Source organism: Onychostoma macrolepis, chromosome 11 (genome assembly GCF_012432095.1).
Source record: "Onychostoma macrolepis isolate SWU-2019 chromosome 11, ASM1243209v1, whole genome shotgun sequence".
Classification (NCBI taxonomy): Eukaryota; Metazoa; Chordata; class Actinopteri; order Cypriniformes; family Cyprinidae; genus Onychostoma; species Onychostoma macrolepis.
The window spans coordinates 23,897,974-23,915,558 of NC_081165.1; the positions used below are offsets into that span (position 1 = coordinate 23,897,974).

At 38.9% G+C, this 17,585-nt stretch overlaps 1 protein-coding gene across 1 annotated transcript in view; it reads right to left on the reverse strand.

Annotated features, from left to right (window-relative positions):
• The window catches only part of LOC131549627 (ephrin-A2-like), a 130,759-nt gene that overhangs the window by 9,041 nt on the left and 104,133 nt on the right, over window positions 1-17,585 (reverse strand). Inside the window, exon 2 of the mRNA XM_058791966.1 lies at window positions 6,210-6,502. Within this exon, the coding sequence (XP_058647949.1) occupies window positions 6,210-6,502 (293 nt within the window). The remainder of the gene's footprint in view (window positions 1-6,209; window positions 6,503-17,585) is intronic.

Consider the following 17,585-nt stretch of genomic DNA (forward strand, 5'->3'; position numbering starts at 1 on the left):
AGCACTGCAAAATAGATAAAGTCAAGACGAAGGCCATGTGTTGCTTTGATGGTAAACACACGTGAGATTCAGTCTCGTTGGTAAAGCCATGTCTGCTGACACCATGGCAACCAGGAGCTGTTGTACTCTCTGAACCAGACACAACATCTGCCTGGAGAGCAATGAACAAATTTCCATTACTCTGCCATGTGAGTCACTCACTCGTTCACTCTCTCATCCTCACACACGCACACACTACAGAGAGGCTGGGAGAAAGCACTTTTCAGTCAGTTCTCCATTGAAAGTGTAACTTCATTCTGGCGCTCGTTTCCCTTCATCTCCTACAAAAGCACACAAATGGATTTTTGGCTAATTTTTTAAGATCGTAAATGGAAAACAAATCATGATTTTTGCCATGAAACAGTTTTCTGTCTGCTCTTCAGATACATAAAAATTCCTTTAGCAATTACCACAAATCACTCAGCGGCTCAGCTAATGGAGAACTGATGTGTTCTGCACAAAAGCTTCTTTTGGGTGAATTCTGCTCTAACAGGTGTTCTTAAGTGTGTGGACGTAAAATTGGCACATGGTGTTCTCATGTGGTTAAAAAAACTCAAAATCTAAGCTTACATTTTAGTTTAGTGGACAACAGAAATCACTTCAGACAATTCCTTTCTACTGCATTTTCTAAAACAAAAAAGTCTAAACAAAAAAGTACCAAAAAGTAGCATTGTAATACTTTTTTGTTTACACATATACAACAGTAGTACTATGGTTTTCTTTTAAGTATTTAAGTATTAAGTCTACAAGTGTAACCAACTGGAAAGGAAACACTATTATTTTCAAACAGGTTTCTCAAAGACTCTTACCCCATCTTTTACTGGTCAGAGAAAACTACTAGATCTACCCCAAACTTATGAAATTGGTTGAGCTAAAATGCATTAAATTGATCAAAAATGACAGTAAAGAAATGTATGATGTTACAAAATGTTTCTATTTGACTGCTGTACTTTTGAACTTTCTACTGATAAAAGAATCCTGAAAAATATAATCATGGTTTTCAAAAAAATACTAAGCAGCAACTTTGATAATAAGAAATGTTTCTTGAGCACCAAATCAGTATATTATGATTTGATTCAGTTATTTCAAATTGTAATAATATTTCACAGTGTTGCTGTTTTTATTTTTTATCAAATTATGTTTATCATTCATCACTGTTGCTATGTCGGGCTGGTTGGAATTCTCAAACAAATGTTTTGAAAGTGCCTCAGAGACAGTGTTTAGACTTTTCAGGGGAACTAACCAACAAATAGTTTACTTTGGCTCACTCGGTGGGATAAAAGAAGATCTTAAAATAAAAAAAAAAAAGCACATTTCACCATTTTAGTTGAAAAGAAATTAGCAAACTGAAAAAAAAAAAACACTCACGAAAATAAACTTATGCTATGATTAAGTATGTATGAAGAAAAGTGACAAAAGAGATTTCAGATTTTTTAGATAAGGTTTTTTTTCTGTGTGTATGAACAGAGGGCTATTCAAGCACACGGGCCTGTGAGAATGTCACAGTTGCCATTCACTCAGTCACCCTCTCCGGTGGGTCGAGGCGGGGTCGACCCAAAGGTGATGGACATCCTCTATTGTTGTGGGATAACCAAACTAAGCCTCGGTCACCCCCCCAGTAACCCCGTGGCAGAGCCCTTTGCCTCATAACCCCAGGGGCCATGACAGCAACAATATTGATAGTAGCCAAACACTTCTCTGGAGGAGGAGCCGGCCTCGTCTGATGAATAGCCAGACTAAGTACTTCTCAGCCCAGGCCGCTGTCTGGAACAAAAGGTGCACAATAGCGGGTCTCGCACCAAGCGACAGGGCGGACTGCATTAAAAACAGCTCAGGACAGGCATAAGAAACACCCGGCCTCGAGTGCAAACTTTGAACCCTGGGTTCTTTCTTTCCTTTCTTTTTTCTTTGATTGACCCTCTTCTGTGTCTCCGTTTTCCCCTCGCAACTGGGGTGACAACGTCCCAAGGATGGAAGGAAGGTCTGGGACGCCCCGCTGGTTTGGCGACATTTCTGTGACGCCCACCACCTCAATTTCCTGGACAGCCATGATATTTGAAGCGATACCCACTCGAGGCACACTGTGCCTGTTTTGGGTCAAACGAGCAGCACATTACGAATCACACCAAAATGAAAGGAATAGTTTACTCAAAAATGAAAATCTACCCGTTTACTCACCCAAACTCTTTTCATCTTCTTCAATGAGCTGCTCTTTTCCATTCAACGAAAGTGAAACTCAAGCTACACTATCAAGCTTTAAAAATAACCAAAAGTACCATAAAAGTAGGACATAGGACTTGTGGGCTATATTCAAAGTGTCCTAAAGCCACACGATAGCTTTGTGTAAAGGAAAAGACAAACATTTCTGTCTGCCACAGCTATCAAATCTCATTTTGACTTTCAGCACATTCAAACTTGACTGAAACATTGATGTGATCGTTTGCAAGACATTTAAGAGCCGATGGCAATTTCAGACCTGGTTTGATGATTCTTGATGTTCCATATTTGAATGTGAACGAGAGTTATCCTTTATGGTGATTTTTGTTGTCTCTTTTGGAGCTTGACAGTGTCCGTTCTCCATTCACCTTCACTGTATACAAAAGATCAGAACGAACATTCTTCTGCCGTAACTATCTGGCTTTATGTCTTGTTCTACTGAAGAAACAAAGTGCTTAAAGTGCTAAATTGGAACAAATAATGTTGTACTTAATGCACTTTATTTGTGTGGAAGTAGTGCTTAAGTCCAACAAAAGATATATTGAAGTATATTTGATTGTGCTAAAGTGAAACTATTGATACACTTTAAATATCTTCCATTTAAAGACCGATATTATTCAAAGATCATACAGTCATCAACAATAGTGACATTAAAACACATTTCAGGCTTAATAAAAAGAAATGTGCATTGTATACAAATAGTACTCCAATTAAAGTTTAATTATCATTTTTATATCAGTTTTGAGCGATATGTTAGTGAAAATGTTAATAGATTTGAACTTTACTTAGTATGAAATAAATGTATTTTAAATATATAATTTTTTTGCTAGGGGTCGGACCTCCATGCTTCATGCTTTTTTTTTTTTCTCCTAAAAATCATATGCTTTCGTATGACTCAAATTGTAAGTATTCACCACCATTTTGCCAAAACTTAAAACAGAGATGTTTCTTCATGATCCTGAGCTGGGTTTAGAGTAACATATTTATTTTTAAGCGAGCTAACTCTTTAAGACCATGAGGTGTTGATAAGTTAACGTCTTTTTTAGAGTAGTAAAAGGTAATACTACTCCTTTAAGCACAGAAAGCCCTCAGATTTTCATACTTAACCTTAAAGCCTGCTCTGTATTTCTGTCCTCTAAATCTTTGGCTGTTAGATACAACAGATGGCCACAAACCATTAGAAATGACTCTTCTGCGATTATTAGGACAAATGTGCTTTTAGCTTTCAAAAGAGCAATTTGTATGACTATGCTTTCAGGATCAGGTGTCCCGACACACAATGGGAGGTTTATAGTCATGAGCGGAGCTACAGGTTGAGTCCCCCCGAGCCCCAAACCTCTGAACTGCCGAGCTCTGAGGGCACAGGGCCAGTTCTAAGGCAACCCGGGACACCGCAAGCATGGTAAGCGGTAAAAATCATGCTGTTCTACTTAATGAGCTGCATTCGTTTAGGATAAAAAGCTGCATTCTTTTATCACATGAAAACTTTGCTCTCAAAGTCCCTTCTCGCTTCTGAAAGTTGGAATAAACACACACACTCATACAGAAAAAAGCATAAGTGAGAATAAAAAAGAGGGGGAAAAAAACAAAAGAGAGGAGAAATTGCCTCATTTATGCATCCTGCGTGCCGCCCTGAGCCTTTTCCTTTTGCCTGTACCCAGCGGGAGCCCTTTTTATCAGGCCAAAGGACACCTTTCACAAGACCATTAGTGAAACAGGGACAGATGCACCCCGGCAAATTCCCCCCTGTCATGCAAGTGAGAGCGAAAGAACAGGATAAAGCAGAACCCCACTCGATTCGTCCGGCCGGGTGAAGGTCTGACCTTGAGGCGGTGGGCGGGCCGCCTCCAGAGGACGAGGTGTCAGGCCTGTCGTCCAGGCACCATCCCGAGCCAAAAACTCCCCCTCCAGGTTAATGGCTTTTAGCTGTTATCTGAAAATGGTAATGGCTGGCACCCCAGAAGCTGTGGATGCAATTACCCCCATCAGGATCCTTCTGTTAAATATGATTTGACCAATCAGCATAATTTGGACAGTTACGCATGATGGCCTTGGTAACTGGTTTTGCACCGATCTCACTCAGAGCACAAAGTGCACGGCTAATAGTGCACATGCCATTCAACAAATTGACATTTTCATCACTGCCAAACTGTGGTCCCAAGGGACTTCACTAGAACTGGACTTTCTGCTTCGACTCTGATTAAAGTCCAAGACATTCAGATAGCTATAATAAATGTCTTCAACTCCAACTGCACCAAACATGACTTCAACGAATGCAACAGAGCGCGGCAGATATTCAAATAACAGTAATAATTGATTTTTAAACCATTTCGATATGTTTAAAGTGGCTAGCATTGGAAAAGAGTGGTCCACCTGGCACACCGCACCAAAATGCAACATAGATATATTATTATAGAGAAAAAGCTTCTTATTGTGCAGAAATGCGTCAATGGGGACACATGAACAATAGTTTGAGTCAAAAAAAGACTGACTAGTTCTTGGTAATGCACAGTGGATTTGATATTTTCGGTGAAAATATAACATAACTGTAGGCTGGTCCAGGTAGTAGATAGTAAGAGAACAATGTAATGCATGCCGGACATCAAAACCTTTCAATCGAAGTGGTATAGTTTACCCAAAAATTACAATTATGTCGCTGACCCTTATCTCATTCCAAATCTGTATGACTTTTGTTGAACACAAAAGGAGTATTCCATACATTGTATGGTGCTAATAATTAGACATTTTCTCAACAGCCCTTAGTCCCCACTCACTTTCATTATATACAGCATGATCATACTGCTAAATTTCTCTTTTATGTTCCACTGAAGAAAGGAAAACAGGTTTGGAATCACAAGATGGTGATGACAAGTTAAATGTTTGGGTTGAACTATCCCTTTTAACCCTAGTTAAAAATAAATACACAAAAATGTATTTAAAATGCATTTATTTCAGACAAAGTAGACTACAAATACACTTACATATTTATGTGATTAATAAAAATACTCTGCAATTGTACTAATTTTGTACTTTATGCACTTTAAATGTGTGGAAGTAGTGCTGAAGTCCAACTAAAGATATACTGAGGTAAATATTTGACTGTGCTAAAGTGGAACTATTGTAAGTATACTTCGGATACATTTTAAATATCTTGCATTTAAAGGCATTTATTATTCAAAGATCACACGATCCTCATCAACAGTGACATTAAAACACATTTTAGGCTTAACATTAAGAAATGTGCACTATGCACAAGTAGTACTCCAAATAAAGTTTCATTATAATTATAAAATAAATGTATTTTAAATAAATTACTTTTTTATTAGGTGGTGACCCATTCCTTCAATCTTCATCAAATCAAGAAAATCGTCCCTCAGAAACAAACTCCATGGAAATAACAACACAAAAATTGAGAAAATTGAGTGTTATTCTTGCAATGTCAAATCAGGGAAACTTCAGGAGACCTATGTTACTCTTTGTTTACACTGGTAAAACACGGCTACTGTAGATGAGCCAGCCATTTACAAACAATATCCTGCTCTATATACAACATTGTGCATAACAGATTTATTTCATGTAAATTCAAGATGTCCAACCTGTAATTTTAAGTTTCAGTTACATTTTGTGTTCGGTTCTCTAAACCATATCGTTATAGCATTAACCAAAGATGGACTGGCATGTATTTTATTTGTGCATTCAGCCATATGTCTCTAGAGACTAAATAACAGGTTTCAGCAGACTGAACCGTGTGGCACATGTTATTGATCAGATGTGAAGTCTGTGCGTCCTTATCGAGTCTTCCTTTACCCTCTACACCCTAGTTCCTGTAACCCAAGAACCATCCATTCAATGAATGATTGCACCCTGGGGCCATACGACACCTGGTAACAGGAAAACGCAGACGAGGGGTTCGAAGTTGAAGAATTGGAGTAAGAAAGGAGGAGGTTACTCACAGATGTAGTAGTATTCGTGGCCTGGGCGGAACTCGAAGCCCAGAGAGAAGGGTGTGAACAGCTGGAACTTCTCTGAGAACTTGAGGGGCCCATTCGGACTCATTGGGCGGTTGCATTCCCAGCGCTTGAAGCCTTTCATGTGGTGGTTGCAGGTGGTGTAGCCGTCATAGTTGACCATGAAAAGGATGTAGCGCTCCATGCGCTCCTGAGGAAGATGGTCCTCGTAGTGCGGACAGTAGATGTCCAGGTAATCGTTGATGGCCACCTCCACTGTGTATTCACCATGCAAGAATCTGAGGAAATAAACACAAACAACTTAGTTGAAAAACTACAAAACTGCAGAAGTTCTCACAATGACAGGCAGAAGATTGAGAATGTAACATCTTTTAACACAAAACTCGAAAGAGAAATTGCTAGTAGCTCCTGTCACTCATAGTGCAGATATTTTCCATGTTGTATGTGACAGGATGGGATTGGTCGAGGGGGACTCGGTGCTAAGGGCCAAACTGACTGGAATGACCAAGTGGAAGTGGATGAGCAGAGATTGACAGGGGTTCAGAGAGAGAAAGCCACTTCATTAAGGGTTTTCACATGGTCTGGCTTCAGCCCAGCTCTTCTGAAATGAGTTTGCTGGCTGGGGCAATTTAGACACAAATTGAGCACCTGCAGGAAGGTACGACTCGAAACGCAGAAACCGCAGATACTTCGGTGGAACTATGACTTCATGTGCAGTCAAATGCAGAGGTACTAAAAAGCATTTGGACACTTAAAGGGATAGTTCACCTGAAAATTAAAATTCTGTCATCGTTCACTCACCCTCAAGTCAGTTTATTCACCCTTAAGTCACATGTATGGCCATGTTTTTTTCTGATATTGAATATGAAGCCTTTTTATTTACTGATACTGATATGAAGCCTTGCAGTTCACAAGAAAACAGGATGTATTGTAGACACAGACACAGCAAAACGCACACATGAACGTGTGTGTGAACTTGAGTTCTTCAGATCCTCTTTTTCTGTCCACAGTGTGAAGATTACATGAATAAGATCTAACGGCTCCAGCCGAGAGACTCTAATGGTCTGTCACCAGTGTGGTTGACACACCTGCTCCATCCTCCATCTTGCAAACCATCAAAGCAGCCCCCTTCACTACAGACACTACAGAACATAAGACAGCAAACTCAAATCAAGTGTTCACACTATGAGAAGCCATACCAGGGTGCTTCATCCAATTTAAGAGAATATCAAAGTGAAAAAAAGACGAGATGAAATCAAAAGAAACACACAGGGTCAACAAAAGCCTACACACAAAAGGTCTGTGCTAAAACCTGCCTACAATCTGGAATAGAATCTCATAAATGACAGATTTAAAACGTCCAACACAGGTAGCAACTCTTGCTTTATAAAAATACAAACGATGCTAGAATGAAACAATACATTTAAAAGCATGTCATATAATGTAACCATTAAGGAAAAAATAATAATATATTTCCCTTACATCTATCGTTTTCAAAAACTGTCAAAAATGAAAAGGATTTTTCACCGAAAATCATGAATTATTTATTCATAAACGTACACATTTTTGGGGCAATTGCACCACATGACATTTTACAATCTGAATTAACCTTGCACTGTCATAAAAAGGTCAAATTATCTGTATTTTAAGAGGCTAATTGAACCTGACACATATGCAAGGGTCAACTCTTATATAATTTCCTGTTTTATGTTTTTTCTGCTGTTTCTGTATGTTAGTTGCACCACATTACTTGGATTTTGCAGACAAATACCAGTAAGCAGTGAAGCAGTTTTGTTAAAATGATTGGTGTGAAGAGGTAACTGGTAAAAGTTTATATCATTAATTCATAATACTGATGCTGATTTAATAAAAATGTTCCACAAGGAAAGTCTTTGAACCAGTCTCATTTTGATAGGATCTAGCCTTAGCTAATTATACAAGTGTTTTTCACCTTACAAGAAACAGGATGCATTGTAGACACGTAGTAAAACACACACATATGTTTGTGTGTGAACTTGAGTTAAAACCTTAAAAACCTTTATTTTAAAACCTTTTTTTTTCTGTCCACAGTGTGAAGGCTCCAGCTGAGAGACTCACAAGTGCGGCTGACACACCTGCTAAAGTATTTTTGGTAAAATAATTTTTCTAAGCGAATAAAAGATTATACCACCTGACATTTTTCATCAAATTAATTTTAATTCAGAATTTAATTTATATCCATTTCATTCATTTCTCTCATCAACCATTTATTTTTCTCACTAAACTTATCACTTTCTTCATAAAAAAAAAAAGTCTTGGCTTTTGAATTTGGCTTCAAAGAAGATTTCTAAGGAGGCAGCATAAAACTGCCTACCTTTTAGAAAAGTGTTTGCATTTGGACCACGTCTATGATCTAGAGGCAGGTTTTTGGAATGAAACCAAAGACTGACAAACTATAAAACATCCTCCCCCCAAAAAGCAAATCACATGATAAACAAACAAACTCAAAAGCTGCTTCAGTTTGCCGACTGTGAATGTTGTCCACATGAATCAGAACATCACACAACTCTGTTTTCTGGAGGTCTTTGAGGGGAGAGAGGGCAGGGCCAGGGCCAGGGGTGAGGGGGCAGTAGGCGGGGGGTTTGGAGTGAGATTTGGCATCAGATGACAGCTAATCTAGGTCTGGAATTACTGTCAAAGGGCCAAGCCAGGCCAAACACCAGCTGTAGCAGCACAAGCTAAAGCTGAATATCTCCTCGCCTTATCACTGAGGCCCAGAGAACAACCCCCTTCACACTGCATGACTTTATCCCTCTCTCCAATTTTTTGTGTCACTTTCTTCTTTGGCCATCAGTAATACTTTAAACTCCCATGCTTATATGATCGACGACCTGGGCTGTGTTTCCCAAAAGTTGATCGTAGCTTCATTGGTTTCAATGGGTATATGATGTACTTAAGCTTACGATGCTTTTGGGAAACGCAGCCCTGGACTACATCACCGATGCTGTCTTAGTTTGCCTTGTATCCAACAAACTCAATAAAACATCTTGAAAAAACAACCCATGTTCATCTCATACTGCCTCAGCAAAGAGCACTTCGATATTTCTCTCCCTGGAAGCAGAAAAAGCTTCGTTCTCTCCGGAGATGCATGTACTCTGTCTTATTTTCTTGTTATGCGTTTTTGTGTCATTTTGCCTCTAATCACGGCTTTCCAGTAAACGATATCGAGAGCTGAGCAAAGAGTAATGGGAGCAGAACTCCGCCATAGGACCCTCCTGATGTTTACGGAGCTCTAAATTTAATCGCCCTGCCATAAAAACATGTGTTAGCGGTCCTTTAATGCAAAGTGCGTTATCATTACTACACATTCCGCGGGTCAGGCATATCTCTTTCAGATTCATACGGTGCATTACGCCTTAACAAATCAATATCAATGCCCCGTCCCCTCTTTCACTCCCAGATGTCATTAAATCCGGAGGAGTCGGCCAAATGATCCGACACACTGAGGCAACACGTCATTCCCTTTGATTCAAAAGTATCTCGGTATAAAAAATGACCTTACAGCCGATGGCTGGTGGGTACGGGGTGGCGGAGGGGGGGAGATGACAGATGGAAATATCAATAAGTAAGCCCAGAATGTTTAGAGAGAGCTAATGCATGCAGTTAGGTGCGCTTGCTTCATCAATCACACTGTAGTCACTGGTCCACTTCCTCCTCGAGTCCTCAGAGCACAGGCCCGATCAGACCTCCCTGAACTCTTCCTCCGCCGCTACATCAACAACTGATCTCATATCAGCTCTAAATGAGCTGTATAGCCTCCCATTCACAGTGGGATATTTTCATCATGTCTACAATCCAGTTAGAACCCAAAAAGCTTTTACAGCCTGATGCCAAAAAGAACCTATTTAGGTTTACAAATAACTTTTTCTTTTACCCTTTTCTCCTAAGCAAGAAAAATCACACAGGAGATATCGTCATTTTAGGACAACAATGAAGTTTAATGTAGAACAAAATGGGACTTTTGCTAAAGTATTCTGCTTCTCAGAACTCTACCCTAAGAATAAGAACCTCAATATCCCACTTTGCATAAAATATATAAAAAAATGTTTCAAATTGGGATCACAATTGTCATGTAATACTATGTAATATTATGTCTACAATTGTCCCAGTTGCTTCTGTTTCATTTTAGGAGAAAATTCAGAGAGAACTGAACTCCTGTAACACAAGTTCATTTGAAAGGAACCCAGAAACAGATCTGAAGAACCTATAATGTTAAAATCAATATTTTTAACTTCTAAAGAACCAAGTAGCCAACTCAAGAACATTATAAAGCAGCTGACGTAGTTGGAAAATTATGGAATTATGGTGAAGCAAAGAACCACTGAAGCATGCAGTATATCTATGTTATAAACATCTCTTGATGTACTTTGTTTCATTAAATACGTCCTTGAAAGCTTTGTTTCATTTGTTTCATTAAATATGTCCTTGATTGCTTCTAAAATTACTAATTAAATTTAATTGTGTGCCTTTGGTGCAAAACCTGTGCTAAGTTTCTTTCTCTTCCCATCTGGAGGAATGTATGTGTTCAGAAATCTATCTCTGGATTTTGGGGCTCTTTGGGTCTTTGGTTCATTCTTCAGCCGCTATCATCCCCACGGGACTTCAATTAATCAGACCAAACCACTCTCGTTTGGCGTGTTTAGAAGGAGGGTGACTCTCGGGGTGAACTTTCCTGGCGGTGCGGTCAAAGAAGGGGTTTGAAGTGCCGTGATTTACAACAGTGTCTGGCCGACAGAGAGCCTCAGATCCAGATTTCAGAACTTCCTTTAGCAAATGTTTGCATGTGGAAGAGTCTGTTTTCCAGGCCCATCGCAGGAAGCATCTTTAATGGAAGCGGTTAAAACCAAGCAAGCAGTTCAGATAAGACAAAATCCATGATCTATCATAGTATTTAGAGGCTTCTGGCTGTTACAAACAAAGTAATTTTGACTATTAGAGTATTTAATGCGTCTCTCTCAAGCAATGTTATGAATTTCAGAATTGGACTAATGAAGTAGAAAAGTGGTTTTGAGTGTTTTATAAATGAAACATCTATGAATTGTGTTACACCAACCACCGAAAGTTGGGGTTGGATGGGGGTTTACCTGCAATTGGACAGTCCAACTAAATGGAAGGAGAGAGAAATGAGACAATCTCTTTAGAAAGCCCCACACTCTAAGCCAAGTGATTCATTATATTTTGCACCGCATTTTGCCACAGAGCAGATGCTAAAGTTTGCCAAACTCTGCCAGGTCAAACAGAAATTATGAGTTTGTGAAGGTCTTGTGGAGTTTGGCCCTCATTTAGAAGTTCTTGTTAGTTTTTTCTGTCCTGAACCTTTAGTTGAGTTGCAGCCAAAGCAAATATGTGCGTTTATTCTGCAATTAACCAATGACCTGGCCATAATAGTTTAGGGCAAACACAGCCAGCTAATAACCTGGCACAAGCCTCACACACTTCAGGGGTAATTCTGCCTTAAACGCATCACCACCTCGGGCATGCCACAGGGCTATGTGCTGGGCCTGCATGAGTTTAGAGATTATGATGGCAGGTTAGTTCTGGTGTCAGGGGTTTAGCGGCACATTTCATGCCGGTGTTTATACCAAACAGAGGGAGAGGGCAGGCGTTTAGGATGTGTGTGTTTGTGTGCATGTGTGTGAGAATGGTCCTTTGTGCCGACGGCTCTGGGTCTGGAACCCATTTCCACATGCTCAGCTTGGGCTTGGTCTGTGGACCACTTCTCTCCATGTGGAACATGTTTATTGTTCTTTGTGTCAGGCAGACGCCGAGACCTCCATGGCCCCCTCCTCCCTCCACATCTCCCCGCAATCTCTCCTGTTATTCCAACTCTGCTTGAACAATTTTTCTATCACAGCATTTATGCAAACGTTATCCCAGCTGACGTTCGGCCAGGGCTAAAAAACGCTGTCATGGGGGAGTTGGTTGAGAAAAATAAAACAAAAAAGAAGAAGAATAGGACAGAAGACCCAGGGGACAAAACACATGTGCCCTGTGTGAGAGGAAAAGTAATAGTTGTTTTGTGCTCCTTAACCCTTCTTTAACACAAATGTCTAGTTATACGTTCAGGTGAGCAGGTCTGTGTGTCTGTAATTTTCCAGGTGCTGTGTGTTCTCTCGGAAGGTCCATGTTCACATCCACCTTCTCTTCACACGGCGTCCTCATTTACTCTGGACCGCTGTTGGATAAAAGTACCCCATCCTCGCTGCGACACAACGCCCCCTTGTTTAATTACATTTTTATGCCTCGGCCTGCTTTGTAAGACCTTTCAGTCACTGAAAGATGGTGGGAGAAAATAGAAGTGACCAGTGCAGTCCAGCAAATGAAAGGACAGCAAACAAATCTGTGTTCTATCATCAAAAGCGTGCTCAGAGAGCAGCTGCGCTGGGATGCTGTCTGTCATTGTACCGCGGCTCTAATGGGCTGCTAATGGAGGATGTTTACACACTCGGCGGCTTCACCTCACTTCAGCTACAGCTTCAGCTGTTTACATCCTTGTATGTATGCATATTAATCTTTTTAACACAAATTTTTATATTGGGCTTTTTGGCTGTAATCAACCAGAACAGGACAGAAGCAATGAAAAATGATAAAAATTGGGGTTGGGAAATGACCCGAGATGGATTTAGACCCAGGTCACCAGTGCAAATATTGGAGCGTGAACAAGCCACGACCTTGACATCAACTCCTGAATGAGGAAACAATATTATTCTGAAATAGATTCAGTGTTTTATCATAAGAGACATGCTGTTTTATGATTCATATTCATATACAGTAGGGTTTCAAAAAAACTGAGACCACTATAATTATAATTTTTGATACACATTAATTTTACTATTTTTACAGTTATTGAGTAATTTGAATTATTACATGGCAAACAACTGATAAATGATATCACAGATCTATACTTTTATAATTCACAACAACAATGCACAGTATTAAAATAGATCTCTATTTAGAAATTTGCAAAATATTACAGTTAATTGTTATTAAATTATCAGTGTTTTTAGAGATTATGTTAATATTAAATCAAAATGTAAAAAACGGTGTAAATTAGCAAGGCAAAAATATTGGATGATACCAACACATAACAATAAAAATCTAATTTTGGTCAATAATGCATTGAAGTGCATTCACAATATATTTCTAATATCCAAAAAATACATTGACAAAAAATTATAATACAAACAATTCATTACACAACATTTCTTTATGTATTTTTCAATCCTAAAACTTTCAGGTTTAATTCAGATTTTGAATCCCAGTGTGGTCTCAGACACTTTGACGCCACTGTATTTACGTTTTTTTTCCTTTTAAATTATCTTTTCTCTAACTTTACAATAAATACTGTTATTAGAAGCTGAGGATGTCTGGCATTATTTTAAATATGCGCGTTTGGATCTCTTCGTCACTGTGAGCTCTAACGGCGAGTGTAATGAGGCTTCTGGGATTTAATGGCTCAGCTAAGAAACTTCTCTCTCGTACCTGCAGACGCCTGTTGAGAAGCCACTCTGCATCCAGTCTTTATCCCCCCCCCCTCCCCAAAACACACAGTGCCTAGAACAATACACACCGTACCACCTTCAACAACACGCACAATGCTTAAAACAACACAAATCACCCACGACACACAGACTAGCCTACAACACACACACACACACACACACACACTATCTCACCCAAAATACTCCTCTGAGTGAAGAAACTATTTATTTCCTCCCAAATCCCATAAAATAACAATCTATCTGGAAGGTTGTGGAAACGGAAAAAGTAGCTAACACATTTGTAGGCCTGTGTGTGTGAGAGAGAGAGTAACAGCAGTAGTTTTATGGGTGGTTATGGCAGACGAGAGAGATTAACAAGGATTTCTCAGGCTAGAGAGAAAACAAGAGGAAACTGAAAATGAACCTTTATCACACAAAACCTGCACACTTCAACATAACATTTTAAAATGATTATTATTACAAACACAATACCTTTGAGATAATATTTACTTATATAAAAGGTTATGTATATACTCAAACATAGTTTACTGTATACAGTAATTATACACATACCGTATACTTATAATTTTAGGATATAAAATAACAGTAAAATATAATATGTAATTGTATTTATTAATTTATTACACTTTAGGTTACACACACAAGGCTAAACAGAAAAGACTTAATCATAAAGTTTAACATCATTTAAACAGCAGCTTAAATTCAAGCAACCTGTGAAGAATGTTTCCATACTGATACTCAGTCAATGCTGAGGAAAGAATGTAGGCCAACCAGCATTAAATACTAAATCATCACTAATTCTAAAAGTATCCTATGAGCAGAGACGTTTTACCAAATATAACTCATGTTCACCCTTTCAACTTGACTGTGTGTAAAAATAAAACGTGTGGGGCCATGATCCAGTCAAACATCTTTGGGGTTCTCAGCTGTCTAATCAGCCTGGCTGGCATCTGACTTTCCCTACTTATTTGAGCAATCATAATTTTTGATGGACAGCACTGGCTCTCCTGATTAATCACACACTTGCTTTTGTTTCCAAAAATGTAATATTAAAAAAAAAAAATCACATTTTCCACATAAATGTTATGCAGCAACTGCTTTTAACATTGTTAATAATAATAATAATAAACAGCAAATCAACAGGAAGGATGATCAGCATGATTTCTAAAGGATAATGCAACACTAAAACCTGAAGTAATAATGCTGAAAATTCAGCTCTGTCATTCACAGGAATAAATGTCATTTTTAAAAATTTCACAATAATATTGTTTTTGCTGTATTTATGATCAAATAGCTGTCCAATCAGTTGAGCATAAGAGACTTCTTTCTACTTTTAAATAGTAGTGTATAAACAAATTCTGAAAACATCAGAGCCATTGATAACATTGAGTGCAACATTGACCCTTTTTACTGTACCTCAGCCATATGTAATCACTTTCAGGTGGTGTGAAGTGTGTATTTCATGGCATGGTACCAGATTACTGCGATTAAAGGGAATGAAATCCACTCTCTGTGCACGTTACGTCCTCTAGGGGGCTGCTGGGATCCGCGCTGTGTGAATGTGAGCGCTTTTCTCCACAGTGTGATAACATGCTGTTTTTCTCATCATGGGGTGAGTAAACACCTGTCTTAGAAAATACGGCATCGCAACCAAACAAACAAGAGCGGAGCAAGACGCTTGTGCGGCGCTGACGTGTGTACACATGCATGTAAGACTAAACACATGCATACAAGCCTGTAAACGTCTTTCTCGTCTCGCATACACACACACACACACACACACACACTAATGCCCTCTGCCTAATTGTCACTCCCATAACAAACACACAAAAGAGCTGCTCTCGGGTTTCTGCCTCTCGGCGTAAAAGGGACTGGGTTTGTCAGAGGGCATCAAACAGAAAATGATGGTAATGCCATGCACTCTAAAGCTAAGTGTATCACCCGTCCCACTCTCCCTGACCTGCCCTCTTTGTCTTTTTTAACACCATTAGCAAAGTGCAGTGTAATAGCGTTATAAGCCCGCCCTGGTCCGCAGGAGAAGGATTGGGTGACGGACTCTCATCCACTCGGTTGCTCTCATCTTGTCCGGCCTCTTTTAAAAGGGCTTGATGTATTCTTTTCTTTCTCGCCATGAGTACCGCCATTTCCTCAGCGTCGTCCCACTCTGTCAAACATCTTGTGCTGGATTCTTCCCCCTAAAAGCACTAACCACTGTTCTCTGTGCTTTTCTTGAGGTTTTTAAAAAGATCCTCACCGTGACGCGCTAACCCAAAATGAACCTGTGGCTAACTATTTTCAGTGAGAAAAGGCCATCGAGTGTAATCTGCGGCTTCTTTGGTTAAAGGCTTTCAAAATGTCTGCTTTCTCTTACAAAAGGGAGTGAGACAAAACTCTCCGGAAAAAAAGGCAAAAAACTGTCACTGAGCTGGCACCCTTTGACTTTAGGTACTAAAGTGTACTTTTAAATTACCTATATATACTTTTAAGGTAAATATTGTCCAAAGAGAGAGTTTGAACATTGTGTTTTTGCAAGTGCGTGTATGAGAGAGATGATAGCAAAACATCTTATAAAGTAAGAAACTTCAACCTGAAACCCTGGCCCCCCCAAAATCTTTCTCCATTCCAAATGAATTATGTATTCTGACTTAACATTATATATATATTGCAAGGCTTACATTTTCTTCTCTCCCTGTTGCCTGTGACGTCTCAGCTCAGGATAGTTGCTGGTGATTACCGTGTTAGTGTCACTGTGGCAAAACTTTCCTTCAGCTGCAGAGTAGATAGCATTCACTGCTCAGGTGATTAGCCCAAAATTCATACAACAGCTGAGTGCCAACCATTGAGAATAATGGAATAGCTAATGGTTAGCTTTCTTAAGGTATTATAGATTTCCTTGACCCAAACATGCACAATGATTGGTGGATTTATTTCTTATTGACTAGTTTTCTGATAACCTAAAACAGATTTGTCATAGTGATATCTGTCAGGTAAAATAGACTATTTATGCTTAAAATTACGGTAAAAAAAAAATCCATACTACCACTTTTTTCCTCACAACAGACAATGTGGGTTATCATTTGCTTGAAGTGGCTACATCCTTTAAATTTTTATTTGTATTAGTACTGGGCAACAATTAATTGTGATAAAATTTTGTGTACATAATATATGTGTGTGAACTGGGTATATTTATTATAAATAAATAAATATACCACTAGATTATATGTAATTTTACTGTTTTGCAAGTAAAAACTTTTTTGTATGTAAAAATGCATAAAATGTACAAAAAAGTAAAAGTACATTCCCAGAAGTCCCTGTGTGACGTGACAATTAAGATGACATTTTATAAAATTATTTAGTTTCTATATATTTTTTTAATCAGTAATATACCTTAGGGTGTTTTTTTTTGTTCCATTTTCTGCTATTTAGTTAATGTTTATTGCATTATTTTAGTTTAATATGTGTTAGGTTTTGGCAGTTCTGACATGTATGTATATTAACATTGTCACTTTTATGAAATATACAGTTATAAGTTGTATGCCATCCTGTAATACCTGAAACATTATTACAGTTTTTATTTTCTGGCTGCCAGTTTTTTAACTGTAAATTTAACAGAGGGCTTTTAAACATCCATATACACAGGAGAGCTAATGGGCTGGAGACCCCGGATGCATTCCGCATGGGCACACGGGCACGGCGAGCTGGGAGGTGGAGTGAAATCCACCCAAACGTTCAGGCAACATTCTTTCATAGCAATTACAGAGGGATAATTTCTAAGATAACCATCACAACTTGCCGAGTCATCAAGACCCATGTGTTTTGC